The 17,027-nt window shown below is 56.2% G+C and overlaps 1 protein-coding gene across 2 annotated transcripts; it reads left to right on the top strand.

The window, feature by feature from the left end:
- Positions 1 to 177: 177 nt before the first annotated feature.
- FBF1 (Fas binding factor 1) lies at positions 178 to 16,962 on the top strand. 2 transcript variants are annotated; one of them, XM_052807037.1, is made up of 31 exons: positions 178 to 306; positions 1,032 to 1,152; positions 1,488 to 1,515; positions 2,209 to 2,250; positions 2,583 to 2,673; positions 3,110 to 3,170; positions 3,685 to 3,735; positions 3,875 to 4,019; positions 4,575 to 4,655; positions 5,433 to 5,552; positions 6,421 to 6,574; positions 6,801 to 6,934; positions 7,375 to 7,477; positions 7,596 to 7,991; positions 8,658 to 8,735; positions 9,001 to 9,095; positions 9,809 to 9,867; positions 10,633 to 10,677; positions 10,769 to 10,903; positions 11,104 to 11,204; positions 11,645 to 11,851; positions 12,376 to 12,483; positions 12,797 to 12,936; positions 13,219 to 13,337; positions 13,469 to 13,591; positions 13,996 to 14,181; positions 14,932 to 15,108; positions 15,300 to 15,437; positions 15,541 to 15,673; positions 16,045 to 16,169; positions 16,764 to 16,962. In XM_052807037.1, the coding sequence occupies exons 2-31, from the start codon at positions 1,147 to 1,149 to the stop codon at positions 16,845 to 16,847; spliced, it is 3,465 nt and encodes a 1,154-aa protein (XP_052662997.1). In that variant the 5' UTR covers positions 178 to 306; positions 1,032 to 1,146; the 3' UTR covers positions 16,848 to 16,962. The 2 variants fall into 2 exon arrangements, with proteins under 2 accessions (XP_052662997.1, XP_052662998.1); XM_052807038.1 differs by lacking the exon at positions 10,633 to 10,677.
- Positions 16,963 to 17,027: the final 65 nt, after the last annotated feature.

Genomic DNA, 17,027 nt, shown 5'->3' with positions numbered 1-17,027 from the left:
CCGAGGTCCCGTGGGGAAACGGGACAAGCCTGCCGCTGCTCTCGGCCCTTCCTGCCCGGTGGCCGGGGCGGGTGCTGCAGCCGTCGGGCACCTCGCACCGCCCGGGCTCCTCCCGCAACCTCCGGGGGGGGGTGCGGAGCCGATGGGAGCCGCCGAGCCCCGGCTGCCGGGGGGCTGTAGTTCCAGGCCCTCCCCCGAGCCCAGCGGAGACTACATTTCCCATCGTCCCGCGAGGGGAGGGGGCGGGAAGGGAAGGGCCGGGCCTTCCCGGGCCGGGGCCTGCGGCTTCCCCGGGGCGGGCGCCCGGTGTGTTGCGGGCAGGGGGTCGCGGCGCTACGGGTGGGGGCAGCTGCGGGCAGGGGTCGGGAGCTGCCGGGGATGCTGTGAGCGGGGGTCCGGGACACGGCGCCTGCTGGCCCGGGATGCTGGGGGGCAGGAGGGCAGCGGGTGCCGTGGCAACGGGATGCGCGGAGGTGGAGCGTGGGGGGCCTAGCGGTTGGAAACCCGGGGGGCTGCTCTCATCCCGAGAGGTGGGTGCACCCCTCGTCTCCAGCACCACTTCGTTTTCTGCGTGGGCCCCACGGCAGCAGCAGCCGTCCCGCTTGTTTGAGATCCCCCCCCCGGGTGCTCGGGACCCAAAGAGATGAGGTTTCCTTCCCCCCCTTCCCCTCTTCCCTCCCCAGCCCCCCCGGGGTGTTCGCCAGGCTTTGGGCACAGCAGGAGCCACCCCCTGGGCTCTACTTGGCTCCACACAAGTGGGGCAGAGCGGGTGGTATTTGTTCCCTCTCGGGTTATTTTGCAGAGCGATTTCTTGGTGTCGGTGTGACATTCCCCATGCAAACTGCTGCGGGAACGCAAGACTGTTTTGGGGAATGGGGGGTTGTTTTTGAGACTCAGATTGAGCGTTGTTTAGAGTGGCTTGGAGAGGTCCGAGCAGCACGGAGCCAGCCCGGCAGGCTGCAGAGGGAAATTGTTTAAGAGAGGTGCCACTGGCTGTAACAGCAAATCGGGAAATCCTCCTCTCCCTGCAGGTAGGAGGTTGGTGTGGATGTGATCAACGGTGTTGGATCCCCCCCGGCAACTTGGAGGTGGAGGTTGGAAGAATCTGTAAACGGACTTGCTGGAGCAGGGGAAGGCTGGCACGCCATGATGGTGAGAGTGATACGGTACTAAGGCAGGCCTGGGAAATCCAAATTTCATGCTCTGCCACCTCTGTTTGGAGGCAGAAGTGATGCCGAGGGCTGGAAGCTTCTGCCCAGCTGGCAGTCAGGAGGGACTGTGCTCACTGGTGTCTCTAAAGTTGTCAATATCTCTGTGGTTCCCCCGTGTTTCATGTGCCATTTCCCAAACAGCGTGAGCAGGAGGAGGGCTTCACTGTTGCTTATGGGATGCTCTGGAGAAACCTGCCTCTGGCTTTAGCGTGTTTTGAGAAAGTCCACGTCAGACCTGCTTCATTTTCTAATGAGAGAATTTGTCTTTCTCCGTAGGCTACAAAACCCCAAAAGAGTTTAAGAGGTACGTACACTCACATGCTTTCCATTCACTGTCTGTAGATGCTTTGGTCTGCTGGGAATGCATGGGACAGAAGAGGGGGTACACTGGGATCAGGTGGCAGTCCTGGCTACTGAAATGTTTCATGATCCTTATGTGAAAGCTGCAGTTGAGTGAATGGTGTCATTCCTGAACCAGAGATACTCACTTGCCCCTCGCATCAAGTGGATTTGCTTATTGGGGTCCTATATTCCTTTCTTGTGGGCTTTCCCAAATCCAGGGGAGAATATATGCATTTATTTCAGTTCTTCTCCTCACCTAGTCCCTAACTGCTTGTTTGGAGGCCTCTTGCAGCCCCTGATACTGAAGCAGTGCTTTTGGGGGTGCCCAGGGGCGCTGAGATACTGCGGGGTGAGAGCTCATGTGTTAAGTGCTGCCTGTGGCCGGTGACTAAGTGAATAGAAAGTAGCTGGCTCGCTTGATAAAGATATCCCATTTCCGACTAAGTGAAGACAAATCTTTTATCCACAAAATAGTGGATCAAGTCCTGGGAGTTCTTTCTAGACTGGCAAGAAAGGCGTTGTGCTGATGATGCTTGAGACCAAGCCTTTATTCTTGGGGGATTTCAAAAGAGCAAGCCATGTTGAAATTGGGAGCTTTTTTACACCTGCTTGGTGAGCTCACCTGCCTCAACACCTTTAATTTGTCTTATTTCAGGCTCTATTGATGATGTGCTTGATGACCTCCTGCGATATGATGGTAAAATGAACCTTCTTTGCAACTGAAAGGGCAGCATCCTTGTACTCTTACTCCCCTCCTGGGAGCAGGAGGTGCTGGTGCAACAGCCATTGATCTCCAAGGGGCTCCAGTTGTGAGGGGGGGATGAATCAGGCAGCAGAGCGGAAAGCAGGGTATCCCAGAGTCAGAGGCCACTGTATAGGCTGGACATCAGGTTGGTGAGGCAAAGTGAAGTCCATCTCCGATTAAAGGCCTCTGCAGCTCACAGGGAGACAGCAAATCCCCCTTTGGAGTGCCTAGAGTAGGAATATGCCTGTATCTATCAACCTAATCTCTCCCTGTCTTGTTTCCAGATGAACCCCCTGTTACATCTGCCAGAGCTTCCCAGCTGGCTGGGGGCAGCAGTGGGAGGGCCCGGGGCACCAGCTCACAGGCCAGCAAGAAGTGAGTGCCTTTCAGACATAGCCTCTCCCACTTGGAGATCTTTATGTGCGCTCCAAGTCCTTCTGACCTGCCCCATCCTCGGCTTCTCCACCTCGCTCCCTGCCCTGATAGCAATTGCCTGGGAAGGCGAGTTACCTGCGATGCCTTTGGGAACTGGGAGCCCAGAGCCTGAAGCTTTCCAGCAAGAGTTGGGTGCCCCCAGCCCCGTACATCTTCTGTAAATCTCCCTTATGACAGTTGCTTGCTTAAATATAGCAGTGCTAGCACTACTGTCTTTCATCCCAGTGCTATTCTAGCCTCGTTTTCTGTTGTATGATGTGGCTGCCACGGTGTGCCTGTGCAGTCCCCTCCACCTCCCACCACCTGGCCTGGCTGTCCCCAGGGCACCCTTGCCGAGCTCGCATGTGGTGCTGCTAACCCCTGGCTTGTGTCACAGGTCCTTTCTAGAGGATGATTTCTTCAGCGGACTCCCTGCGGAGGACATCAAAGCTGCAGAGGTGAGCCCAAATTTCAGGAGAGAGCCTGGGTGTCCTGAGGGCTGGGGCTGAGCCGAGCCAAGATTGCCCCTGGTATCACCCTGTCCAAGTCAGCAGTGGGATAACAGGGATGAACCGTGAAGTTTGGATGAAGACATAACCCCTCTCCAGCATCCCTGTGGGGTGGGGAAGATGGGAGAGGGGAGTGGGTGGATGGTGGGAGAGGGGCTTCCAGGTGCCCTGGATCAGATGGAGCAAAGCCAGGGGGGCACGTGCTGCTGCAGCCCAGCCTTCCTGGGTACACTTCGGGCAAAGCAATGGCCTTGGGTTTTCCTGATGCTTCTCCCAGAGGCAGCAGGACCTCAGCAAAGAAATCAAGGCACGGGGTTTCCAGCAAGGGGCCCACCAGGAGGAGTTGGGCATGTATTCTTCCATTCCATAAAATGAGGAAAACCAGGGGCTGGAGCATGGAAGTGAGGGGCAAGGTGTTTCTGAAGGCTGCTTGTCTCGGATCTCTGCCCTCCTTGGCATGCAGGGATCCAGTGCCTCCGACGCAGACCCACAAGCTCTGCTGCAGACCCTGAAGGTAAGTGCATAAATACCCTCCATCTCAGCCCCCCATGCACTGCAGCCATGGCCTTCAGCACCAGCCTCCAAAGGGAGAAGTAGCACTGAGGCATTAGCAGCACTCACCCTACTCCCATCCTTGTCCTGTTGCTTTCCAGGACATGGACGACATGGAAGCTGATCTCCTGGGAATATCGAAACGCACTTCTGGGCCAGGGAAGACAACCATGAAAGGTCCTGGGAAATGTGACTCTGCAGGAGGAGCAGTAAAAACCGCAGGGAAGGTGCTAGCTCCTGAGAAAGGTAACAAGGAGATCCTGCTCTTCTTTTCATAGCCTGGTTCCAAATGATCAGGGGGTATTTTCTTCTAGGATAGGGAACAAAAAGTAGATTGGTTCCCTAAAATCCTTTTCCTGGTCCTTTCTGGGGCTGTCCCAGACACAGCGTGTTATTCTGGCCGTGTGTTCTTCCTTGGGAGATCCCTGGCCTAGCCTCTTGTCACGGTGGGGTAACATCAGCAGCAACAACGGCCGGACTGCAGCCTCCCACCAAACACCATTTGGCCATTCCCTGCTGCAGGTCAAAGACCAGGGATCTGCTTGATCTGTGTGGAAGGAGAGCCAGAGGGGTTCCATGCCAGTCTCCAAACTGCCTTGCTCTTCCCCAGACCCTTTTCTCCTTCTCTGCCTGCAAGGAGGCCCTTCTAGAGAGATTCCCACCCTGTAGGGCTGTGGGGGGCCTGTGTGTCACAATACGTGCTTTTAGAGGGCTGCTGCCAGAAACATGACCTTCAGCCGGGGTGGGAGAGGGACATCTCTGCAGCACCTTGTCTCTGAAAACCGCAGCCTCTCTTTCTAGGAGAGTCTGTACCTATGATGGAGAAGAAGCCACTCTCATCCCCCCCTGCTTCCCGACAGTACAAGAAATTTAACTTTGAAGGTAGGATGTTGCTTCACTTCAGCACATAGATGCATGGGGGCAGCTGAGGACTCTGCTCTTGCTCTTTGCCCATAGCTTGCCTGTTCTGTTAACTGAAGGCTTGACTGGTTAATGATATACAGAGTCCTTCACCCCTACGATGCAGGTGCAAATCTAATCCTTCAGAGGTGACCAAAGGAAAAGAAATACAGCTCTGTGTTTGAGTCCCTCCCCAGGACAGGGCTGGGAGACAATTCCTGGGGGCATTTGCATTTTCACATGTGCTTTGTTTTTTAATGACTGTCTGTAACACTTGGGAGCCCTTGTGTCAGGGGGGATTCTGTCCAGCTTCCAATTGAGGGGGGAGGGCGGTTTCCTGGCACAGCTGAGATCTGGTTGTTAAAGCCTGTGCTTTAACCAAGATCAACATCTGTTAAAATCACTAATGGGCTTTAAGTGATTTAGGTGGGCTTCCTTCTCCCCTTTTTCTTTGCCTAAACAGTGTTCAAGCGTTAAAGCACCCAAATTTTGACTTATTTTCTTCTAGGAGAAAGAAAATGTGGAAAAACCAAACAGAAATGTACCTCTTGAGTGTTTGAAGTTCAGGGAGACTCGAGGGTATCCCAGGTCCCTGCAGAACCTGCCTTCATGGCTTTGGGCAGATATGGTCTCCTGTTCCCATGTGCACATGGTGGGGAATAGTGCTTAGCTTAGTGCAGAACTGTTCTTCTAAATAACATTGGTTTTGTTTGTTTTTATTATTATTCTCCTTTTCTGCCCCTATGGGGTAATTCCCAGATTTAGATGATCCTTTGGCAGGGCTTTTATCTGATGAGGAGCAGGATGCTCCCAAGAAACCAGCTCCAACAGGCACTAGAAGCAGCTCTGAGAAAAAAACAGAACAGAGCAAAGAAAAAGGTAAGCAGGGTTGCTCAGTGTATCCTCTTTGTATTAAATGAATCAGCAGCCTGGATTAGTTTATGTGAGGTCCAAACTGATTAAATTGAAAACCACCTAGTCCCATCTCTTACTAACTGGTATTGTCATTTATAGAGCAACTTGGTAACGGGGTTAATTGTGGCACAGGTCACCGAGTGCTTGATATTTCCAGTGTGCCACAGGTTACAGAACTGACCTTTCCTTTCTGGGAATGGAGGCTCAGTTCTTACCTTTGACCTCATCCAGCCTGTTCTACACATTGCCAAATGAGAACAAGTTTTCTGGGTCAGGATTTGGGTGGCTGAGAGTATCACCGGTCCACGCCAAACCACAGCTGGGGCACCTCTGGGTGGGATCCAGCTGCCCTGTGGCTGTCTTACAGGCACTTACCCTCTTGTTCCTGCTGCAGGGATGCTAATGGGTCTGATAGTCCCCTAAAATAGCCTTTCGCCCCATTAAATCCACTCTGGACACAAGTAGCAGCTGGTGGGTTAGGGCAAGGACTAAGATGCATCAGTGGAGCAGGGACTTTGGGCGAAGGGGGACAGGAATTACCTGATTGGAAACTTGCAAAGCTAAAAAAGCTCTTGGTGTTAACCAGAGCTGGAAACCCCAGTGTTAGTGACACCCAGCAATGTCCCATCAGTGGACGCATGGCCACAGACCAGGCAGTAGTGCATTGCCACTTTGTCACTTCCTGTGAGATTTGGTCACTGAAAAGAGTTATTTAAAAATGACTTGTAAATGGTCCTCAGAGATAAAAGCAGGCAGGGCTGCTTTGATCTGTTGTCAAAAAAAAAAAAAAAGCCCTGATCAAACCTCCTATCATGTGTGATCCCATCCACAGAGCCACCCCCACCCCAGACGCCCCTGCACACCGTGACGCCAGTCCGGAGGAGGGAGGAGCTCACGTTTGAAGATGATGGTGATGACCTGATGGATGCACTGGGATTTGGCAATGGCCCAAAAGGAGATGAGAAGCAGGGAAAGACGGCAGAAGAGTAAGGGCAATGAAGAGGCAGTGGGAGTAAAGCAGGGGATGGCTTGTGTGTTGAGATGGTGCCACCATGATGGGTGGGGGATGCTGGAGCTTCTGCCTGTGGGTCCCAGAAAGGGGCAAGGGCAGCCTTATTTCACAGAGAAGAGCCAGAGCAGCCTGGCAAGGCTGTGTGACGAGGGACAGCCCTACCTCTCGGAGAAACCCATCTGCTGCTGTGTCCCCAACAGAGAGGAGCTCCGGCCAGCCCGCTCCAAGCTGGACGAGTTGCTGGGACGAGGCTCTGTGGCCAAAATCCTGGAACAGCCAAGCATGGGACAGCACAGGGAGTTCAAACTGGATAAGAAGTACCAAAAGCAGCCAGGTGAGCACAGCTGGGGATGCGGGGAAGGTCTGCAGAGGTGACAGAGTTGGCTTGGGAAGGCAAGATTGATTTCTAATGCCCTTGCAGGGAAAATACACTTTTTGTAGTAGTGAGCAGGGCTGCTAATGGGCTTTCAGTCAGCGCTGGGACAGGGGGAAGGTGGCTAATGCAAAAGTGGTGTACTCTGCCCTCGTGGAAGCCTGGGAGCATTTGCACAGTAGCCGTAACTCAATTGCCTTTGGACGTGGGCTGATTCCCAGCAAAGAAGCTTTTCCCAGCCACACTGAGGACGCACGTCACAGGTTTCTGGGGAAGATGTTTCCAGCTGTGTTTTCACAGAGGCAGCAATCCCAGTGGGAACTGCAGGGGAGGAGGAGGGCTGGTGTCTTTGCAGGCAGCTGCTCTTCTGGGCACTGACTCAAGGCTGCTTGTCTGAACAGAGAAAGAAGAGGGTCGGGACGAGGAGGATTTTGTCTTTGGAGCGTACCAGCCCACAGTGGCATCCATGCCCGAGGGCCGGCTGGCGAGGAGGCAGTCTGTGAGGTATTGTGCTCTGTGTGTGTCTGTAGCTCCAGCCACCAGCCGCGCTGCCCCTGCAGCAGAGCGGGCAAGGTCCCCGGGGTCCCCTTGTAGGCAGGTATGCCACTGCTTCTCCTTGCAGCAGGTTTTCAGCCGAGAACAGCAGTGAACCGAAACCAGAGTCCCACTCCAGACCTCCTCCTCCAGCCCGCCGGAGCTCTGTGCGGGGCAGCAGGGCTGGAGGTGGCTGGCTGGGCTTGAAAGATGAGGATTTTATGGATTCGGAGCCGACATCTCCAGCAAAGGCCAGTCCTCTGGTGAGCTATGCCAGCCCTGCTGCAGCCGGGCGGGCTGGCCCCACCAGCCAGCTCCCAGCCGCAGAGGAGGCAGCGGCTAAACCCGACCCGCTGGAGGAGGAGAACTGGCTGAGCGCTGCCTTGTCTCGCAAGAAAGCCCAAGCACAGGCAAAGGCCCAGGAGAGAAATGCCAAGCCCTCGGAGGCCCCAGGCAAAGGGCTGGATCCCTGCTCTCCTGTCAGGTAAAGGCATGGTTGATGGCCCCAGTGCTCTCATCTGCTCCATGTGTAGCTGCTCCAGCAGGGCCTCTCAGAAACCCTCAGCTCAGATTTAATTAATTTTAAGCACTGTCTTGTCTCGGGTTGGGGTAATAATGTGGAGCTTTCTCCCACTGATCCAGCCCGCAGTCCCATCACGCCTCTGGGCTCTCCTTCCAGTTATGGCCAAGATTGCACACACTGCCTCGGGTCCCGCGGAGCAGTCCTGGATCAGCACACCCCCACGAGCTCCCCCTGTACTCCTCGTTCCCGCCTTCATTCCCCTTCATTCCTCCTAGTACCAGGCAAACCACCTCCTCCAGCTGAGTTTACACGGACGCAGGTCCAGACTTGGGCCGTTCGAATGGGACTCAGAAGTGAATTGCAGACAAACAGCCGTGTGTCGTGGGCAGGGGTGTGTTAGCTGGGGCTGCTGCTGCCCTGGGGAAGGGGGTGGATGCAGCAAGGAGGAATGCCAGTGGTGGAGGTTTTGAGGCATCTTTGCTCCCTCTGCAGCCAAAAAGCTGAATCCTGCCACAGCTGAGTGGGACAGAGGCTTTCAGCTGCGTGGGAGGAACTGGTGTTGGGGGAAAGGATCTTGGCTTTCACTGCCTCCTCGGCTCTTCCACATAGGATGTGTTTTGCTTGCAGCCAGCCAGCCACCTCCACAGGAGCACCGCAGCAGGCAGCTGCCCTGCAGGACAAGGCAGCGAGTGCAGATGGCTCTGGGTAAGGTCTCCTTCACCTTTCAGGCATCCTCCACGGGAAAGATGTCCTGCAGAAAGCAGCCATGTGTGTGAGATGAGGGAACGGGGAGGGCTGGGACCTCTGTAACTGGGAGGAAAGGCAGCTCTGAAGGATTGTTGGGCTCTTGTCTATTTGATCACAGTGGGACAGCCAAGCTTTAAAGAAATGCCAAGCAGGATAATGTCTGTGCACCTCTCCCTGAGCTGTGACACCGCTGTGCATCATTTGTGTCTCTGTGCCCACGCAGGCAGCTGGTCCCTTGGCTCAGCCCTGCAAAACGAGCCTCAGCTCACCCGTCAGAGGCTGCGAAGGCGGATCCCTCCAGAGATGCCAGCACCCTGGGTGTGTTTCGTGTAGTTGTACAATTTGGGCAGCAGTATGCAGAGAGGGTCCCCCTGCCCTGCAAAAAAAAAAAAAAAAAAAAAAAAAAAGGCAGGAGCCACAGCATCACCCTTGGCCATGTGAATGCTGCCCAGGCTTTGACTGGCCATTGTCGGAGCGGGCTGCCAAGCTGCAGGATCCCACCATCCCCATTTCATGGCACGGTGGGGACATCGTGCTGGAGCACACTGAGCTCCACGGTGCTGCCTTTGGGGTTTCAGAGGGCTGCAAGGGACTTGCTCTCTCTGAGCAATGGGTGGGCGTAAGTTCGTGCTGTCCCTTCTCTCTCCCCCTTCCCTCTTGCTGCCCCACATTCGTCCCACTAGTGCTGTGTGCTCGAAGACCGCCTCCTGCCCTGGGCTGAGGCTGTGCACCAGTTCAGAGGCCATTGAAAGTGGTTTAGGGGACCCAGCCTCCTCCCTAGGTGATGGAGATGGAGGAGGAGCTATGCTTTGCCCCCACACCTACTCTGTAGAGCAGAGTCCCACCATTGTGTGTGTGGTGGGGTAGGTGTGCAGGTATGGACAAGCCAGTCTGACCTTCCGTCCCCATCACCAGCCTCCAGAGCAGAGCAGGACCCTTCTTGCTCTGCCCAGGAGACCCAGGCCCTCATCCTTCTGGGAGGGGATGCTTCCTGTTGCCATATCTGAATCACGGATTTGTTTAATTTCCAGTCCCCACATCCTTGTTCCCAGGAGAGGAGGAGATGCAGAGCCCTGCCCTGCTTGCTCAGGTAGGTCTGCTGGGCCTGTGCCCCTGAGAGGTGCAGGATCAGGGTGGTGATGGTGAGCCCTCCCATGCTGACTCACCATCATCCAACTCTCTCCGTGCTTCCTGAGTGGGAGGAAGGATGTGCCCCACTTTGCATCTCTGGGAGCCTGTGTTCACGGAGGCAAAGTGTTTGGAGAGCCCTGAGATGCCACAAGTTGTATTTATCAGGCCAAAGCACGTGTGCTATGGATGCTTTGTAAATCATGTGCATTTATAACCCTGCATTGCCTGAACAGCATTTACTTAGTTCCCCAGACATATATATATAATATTAATTAGACAACAGAGGCTGCAGTTGGTAAAGGACTTCTTCAGCTGTTTTTCCCCAGTATGGTGGTGAAGATGTTCTGAGATTTGTTTCTAGACAACTGAAGGGGAAGCAGAGCCTCTGACAGAGAGGACAGCTCTTGCTTGGTCTTTGAAGCCTCCATTTCTCACCTAACTGGGCCTCCTCACCCTGCCCTGGTGGCAGGACACATGCTGTCTCCCAGAGGACTCGGTCTTAGCCTTGAGTCTGTCCCCAGAGAAGTAAGAGCCCAGCATGCTTGTGTCTGGGGTAGGGGCTACTGGGTATCACCTGGGAAGAAGGGACCCAGGCCAGCAATGGGGCTGGAGAAGGGTAGAGGAGGGACTGCAGTAGGCTGGGGATGGATCGCCATTCCCAGGCTAGGAGGAGATGTTCTCCCCAGGGCTTTACCTCCCTGAGAGCATCCCTGTGTCTCTGCAGGTTACCACACCCAGGGCACATCTCCAGCCTGCCCCGCAGCTGCAGGTGAGGCATGTGCCTTCATTTGGAGGCTGATGGCCATACCACAAAGCCACTGATCCTGAAGGGCCTCTATCTTCTTTCTCCATCCCTATAGGCAGAGTCTCTAGCCCTGGGCTTGCTGCATGAGAGGAGGCTGCGGGCTCCCACAGCCCAGCTCTACGAGGATGCATCAGGCTGTCAGGCAGCACTGCTCAGCGCCCAGGCCCGAGTGGCAGAGCTGGAGAGCCAGGTGAGCCCTGTCGCCTGCTGGATGGAGGATCATGGGTGACCCAGGGGGAGGAGAAGGGGCCATGCCCATTCCAAATAGCATCAGGGTGACAGGAGAGTGGAGAAACCTTCCTCTCCAGAGATGGCTATGGCCACCAAGTGCTGCTGTAGGAGCTCTGTCCCTGGGACAGCACAAGGACCTTCTCCCCGGGTGCCTGGCAGGTCCGGACGCTGGAGCTGGAGCGGACACAGCACAAACTGTTGCTGGAGAGTCTCCAGCAGCGGCACCAGGAGGACCTGGATCTCCTTGAGAGCTCCCACAGGTACCAGGCTCTTGCCTGTGCTCCCCTCCTCTGTCAGGTCCTTGCCTACAGCCCTGTCCATCCCCTCCGGGGTGGGAGTGCTGGAGCACTTCCCAAATCCATCCGTGGGATGGGCAGGCATAGAGCTGTGTCGATGTGGACCTGGTGGAGGCAGAGAGCAGCCCCATGGGTGAGCCAAGGTGGAGGTCCGCTCTCACCAACACTGTCCCATGGGTGACAAGGAGGAGGGGCCAGTCCCATTGCCAGCATGTCCCTAACGAGGGCACCGCACTGGGCAGTAGCAGGAGGGTTCACGGCTCAGACTGCGGAGAGTCTGCATGTTTCCCTATGCACACAGTGACACTGATCGGCTCCTAGATCCCTGTGTGCACTTTGGGTAGAGAGTGCCGGGTATTGCCATGAAAGCAATGCTTCTTCCTTGCTGTGACCTCTCCGGGCAGGAGCCGGGTGAAGGTGGTGGAGGAGACCTTCGGGCAGCGGGAGGAGAGGCTGCGGCGGGAGAAGGAGCAGCTGGCGGCTCAGCTCCTGTCACAGAGCCAGGATGCAGAGCAGGCACGGGCAGAGCTGCTTGCACAGCACCAGCAGCGTCTGGCAGCGCTGGAGCAGCAGAGCACGCTGGAGCTGGAGCGGCTGCGAGAGCTGCAGAGGTGAGAATGGCACGAGCAGCAGGCATGTGGGGCTAGTACCCCCAGTCTCGGCAAAGGAACCAGGGAACTGTTTGGGGACGTGGTGAAAGGAGAAATCACACTCCAGAAGCACTGGGTTTTGGGCAGCTGGGTGGCTTTTGGAATGGGAATTTGCTTTGTAGGTGGACACGGGGAGATCTGGCTGGAGACGACATTTCAGAGTGAATGCATTGTATTTTGAAAGATGCTGAACCCAGTGTTTTATTTCCCCCAAATCCCTTTTATTCAGGTCAGTGAGTCACTGATGTCCACATAGTTTGGGTCAATGAGAAATCGGTTTCTGGTAGAGAAGCTCATAACCCCCAAATGTTGTCCATTGCAAATGTGGATGCCTGTCAGTGAGATGCCCCATGACAGACCGTCATGCCAGCTCAGCTCCTGGGACCTGGTTCTCAGCCCCACGACCAAGCCTCTCCCATGGTGCCCGTCACGGTGAGCACTGGTTTGTAACAGCCTATGGTGGGCTCCCGCCCCATGTCCCACAGAGTGTCTGTCCAGGAGATGCGCAAAGACCATGAAGAGCAGCTCCAGCGCCTGAAGCGGCTGAAAGACCAGGAGATTGATGCGGTGACCAGTGCCACTTCGCACACCAGGTACCAACAGCTGGCATCATATCCCTACATTGGTCCCTGACCATGGTGTTCCCTGTTCTATGGGGAACCAGCCTCGGACCATGGCAACAGGGGCCATCCCCTCTCCCACCTGCTGCCTCGAGGGACGCTGAGCTGTTTAATATCTGTCAGTACTCCCCTAAGCAGCAGCTACATCTTCCTACTGCTCTGCTATGACCCAGAGAGGTTTGGGGCAGGGCTGCCCAGCCTTTGGCCCACCACACATCCTCCTCTCCATCGCAGTGTGATGGCATGTGTCCCATAGGGGTGAACCTCCCCTTGCTCCTCTCCACAGGTCTCTGAATGGTGTCATCGAGCAGATGGAGAAATTCTCCAGCGACCTGCACGACCTCTCACACAAAGTGGAGGCCACGCACCACACCACCTCCCAGGAGCTGGCCATGGGGGCACGGCAGCGGGACAAGCAGCTCAAGGGTACGTCTGCTATTCCTCTGCACTGAAACGGCTGTGGGGTCTCCCCCAGGGCTGGGGACACCCAGAAAATGGGGAGAAGTTGCTCCAAGTCAGCCAGGGGCTGGGAGCTTTGCCTGCCTTGGTCACTGGACATCTCAGGGTCTCCTCTTTACAAAACAGTGTCCTGGGGATGTGCAGAAGGTGACGACCACAAACGCATGCAGTTTTTCCATGAATATGATGTGGACAGAGGGGGGCTTCCCACCTCAGGCTGCTCATGACCCTGCTGCTGCCTCTCCCCAGTGCTCCAGGACAGGCTATCGCAGCAGCAGAGGGACATGGAGGAGGAGCGGAGCCGACTCCAGGAGGTGATCGCTAAAATGGAGGCCAGGCTGAGTGAGCAGACTCGGCTGCTGGAGCAGGTGAGCCCACGCTGTGTCCTTGGCCCGGGTCAGCCCTCCTGTCTGGATATGGGGCGTATGTCTTGCCCACGGGAGGTCCCTGGCCTGGAGCCTGTGAATGGCATCTGTCTCTCCTCTGTGTCTGAACCCAGGAGCGATGGAGGGCGACGGCAGAGCAATCCAAAGTGGAATCGCTGCAGCACTCACTGGAGGAGCAGCGGCGAGTCATGACCCAGCAGCTCTCCATGGAGCGAGCAGAGCTGGAGAGGGCGAAGGTGAGACGGGGCAGACATCTCCAGGTGCTTTTCACATGTCTCGTGAGCCTGACCGGGGCTGCACTGCAGTGTGTGGTGGAGGAAGGAGCTAGATGCTGGGCTGCAGCATCCTTCCTCTGCCCTCTCTCTCCTCAATCCCACACCCAGTCGCACGGTGAATCACAATCAGACCAACCCTCTGGCACGTGGATGCAAGAGGCTGCTGTGTGCGTGCATGATGCATGCTGGTTCTTGAGGAGCGTGGGGCCAGAGCTCTCCGTGCAGGGTTCACGCCAGGTGCAGTGGGCTTGAACCAGCCTCTAGATGTTGTGTGGAGTTTAGTGGCAGGATGGGTTAAAGGAGAAAAATCCTACAGCGAATGGGACTTAGTGCTTTCTCTTTCCCTCTCTTGTGATGCTCTCCAGAGTGCTTTGCTGGAGGAGCAGAAGTCGGTGATGCAGAAGTGCTCGGAGGAGCGACGGAAGCTGGCGGCTGAGTGGGCTGAATTTCACACCCGGCAGCAGCTGAGCAAGGAGTGGATGGAGCGCGACATGGACCGAGCCCTGCAGATGGACTCTCAGAGAGAGGGCACCATCATGAGCCTGGCCAAGGTACCACAGTGGAGCCCCTTCCTGTGGCCTCCAGCACTGCCTGGCAGGCTCACAGATGGGTCCTGCCCACAGGGGAGACGTTCAGCACTGCCTTCAGGTGTTTAAGACAGAGATGTCACTCCAGGTGGTGAGAATCAGGCTGTTCTAGGAACAGCCTCCACCAGCCTGTTTTAGACATTGACTGAAGCATCAGTCGCCTCTGTCCCTCCCCTTTGCCTGTGAGGAGTTTGGGCGGCCAGACCAGGCGTAGCTGCCTCCATTGTAAGTCTGGTGAGAGGAAACCCCCATGGTGGGTTAAGCAAAACCTCCCTGTGCCGTGGGGACGTGTTCAGAGCCAGTTCTGCTCCCCCCTGGGGCTGTCTAGAGGGGATATGTGGCACAGACAGTGCAGCAGAGCTGCATTTTTAAGGGCTACCAGGGTGGAAAATAACCATTTAGGCTGGCTATTTCCACTGCTGACAAACTGCTGTGCCTTGAGCATGTTTTAGGGTGTGCAACATGATGAGGGGCTCCATCCTTTCTGGGGAAGGAGTGTGTGTCTGTCTGTACAATCCCAGCTCTGCCAGCCCTGGTCCCCAAGGGTGGGTGGATGAGGGCACTGCTTGACTACCTGATGGTGTTGCTCTGCACCCCAAACTGGCACACATGAGAAGCTCAACAGGGGCAGATCTCTCCCGTCACTTGGGAAGACGTGAGATAGTGTCCAGGACAGGGCAGATAATGCACCGGTTTCCTCTGTGTCCATCCTAGGAGCAGGCAGAGCTGAAGATCCGGGGCCGTGAGCTGAAAGCCAAGGAGGAGCAGCTGGCGAGGGACAGGGAGCTGCTGGATGAGGCCTGGCAGGAGCTGAGGCTGGAGAAGGAGAAGGTGAACGGGGTTGCGCTGCGCATCCGGCAGCGGGAGGAGGAGATTAAAAGCATGACCAAGGTAAGCAGAACATCTGCACTGCAATTCACAGCTGTATACAGGCCGGCAGCAAAGCTGGGGTTTCACACCCCTCCTAAAGTCGTGAATCCTCATCTTGTCCTGGGAGGGGAGTAAGGGGATGCACAAAGGAGCCTTGCCCCAGGGCAGCGAGGGTCTTTGTCCCCGGCCTCCCCAGCTGCTCTGCCTTGCAGCTCTCATCCCAGAAGTATGAGGAAGGGGAGCGAGCCCTGCGCGAGGCATGCAGGATAGAGTCTGAGCACCAGACCAGGCTGCAGGTCATGCAGCAGCACTTGGAGCAGCTGAAGCAGCAGGAACAGTGTCTGCACCAGGCAAATACCCCCTCGCCTTCCCTTCCTGGCCTGGGGCTGCCATGCCAAGGGCCTGAACCTTTGCCAACAGCTTCTCTCTCCCTTTCTCCCGGGGACGGGGCAGGAGCGGCTGAGCATGGCTCACCAGAGGAGACAGCTCGAACAACTTCGCGAGGAGCTGCCCAACAACCCCATGATGCTGCTGACTGCAGACCAGGACCTCAGTGCCCCTACGAAAGGCCTCCCCAGCATGCTGTGTAAGGATTCCTGCATGCTGCTGATGGGAAGGGACATGCTGGGGGGCAGCTGCACTTGCATTCCACTTCTCAGGAGGCTTGGGATGTTCCTGGGTGCTGTTTTAGTTCCCCTGTATATGAACTTCAGACGTGAGTTGGCTGCCTCCTCCCCTGAAGGAGCTCAGCGGAGCTCTCTGAGCCAGGGCAGTACCAGGAGGGGGGAGAGGGGGCAGGAAGGGAGAGGCAGGTGGGTTAAAGCCTGTTTGCACTGCGAGGCTGGGGAGGACAATGTTGCAGGGACATGCAGGCAGCAAAAAAAAGGGATGCTCTGTTGTCTCCGTCTGCGGTTCCTCTAACAGTGGCAGCATCACACAGTCGGGCTTTTGTTCCAGGCTTTCCGCCTCCTGTCAGGGTGCTCCCTCAGCACAGCCTGGGGGGTAGCAGGGAAACCCTGGCCATGGCTGGCCCCACCGAGCTCTACGCCAAACTGCTGCTGTTGAAGCACAGGGCCCAGCAGGTGAGCCATGGGAGACCAGGGCTGGAAGGGGCTTCAAACCAGCTGGGTGGGAGCAGGGCTGGGTGAAGCCTGATTTGAGCCTGATAGCTACAGGGTGTGAGGTGTCTCCTAAATAATTACTGAGCCACTGGGCTGGGCAGGCTTGCAGAAGCCATGGGCACCTAGAGGAGTGATACTAGAAGCAAGGACGGATGGATCCTCACAGCTTGTCTTGGGTTCATTGGTAATGTCCTTGGCTTGATGGGGTTACCCCTCTCCTCACCCCGTCCCTGGGTGGGAGAAGCCAGCTCTGCTGGGCTCTGGTTTCATGATGTCCCCATCCTCTCCTATCAGCCCCCTGCTTCTCTGCTGGGTCCTTGCCCAGGCAGGGATGCTCTTTGAGGCTTCCTCTGTGGGTCTCGCTCAGAGTGTGAGGTTATGGGCTCTGGGGGGAAGCCCATACACCCCAGGGGGTACCATGGATGGGTACTTGCCCACCGCTGACTGCATGAAGGAGGGTTTGTGATACTTCCCTCGCTCATGAGTGACACCGTGGACTGTGACCGTGTTTCTGTGGCACTCTGATACCCATCCCATCCATCCCTCTCTTCTCAGGACCGTGATTTCTTAGAGGATGAGCAGTTCTTCCTGGAGACCCTGAAGAAAGCATCCTACAACACTTCATCTCTGTCAGTCTGAGGAGGTGGCATCCCCACGCACTACCCACGGGACGGCTGTGTCCGTCCTCACAGGAGGCTGCTGTGCTCTCCACATGGGGGAGAGGAAAACAAACAATAAATAATCCCAGTTCTCAGCTGAGGAACCGTCCTTCTCTTTAAAAACAATCTCGGAGGGTGAAATCCATCCCCACGGGCTGTG

Source organism: Harpia harpyja, chromosome 14 (assembly GCF_026419915.1).
Source record: "Harpia harpyja isolate bHarHar1 chromosome 14, bHarHar1 primary haplotype, whole genome shotgun sequence".
Lineage (NCBI taxonomy): Eukaryota > Metazoa > Chordata > Aves > Accipitriformes > Accipitridae > Harpia > Harpia harpyja.
The sequence above is the reverse complement of the archived record's forward strand: the minus strand, read 5'-3'. Positions and strand labels throughout refer to the sequence as shown.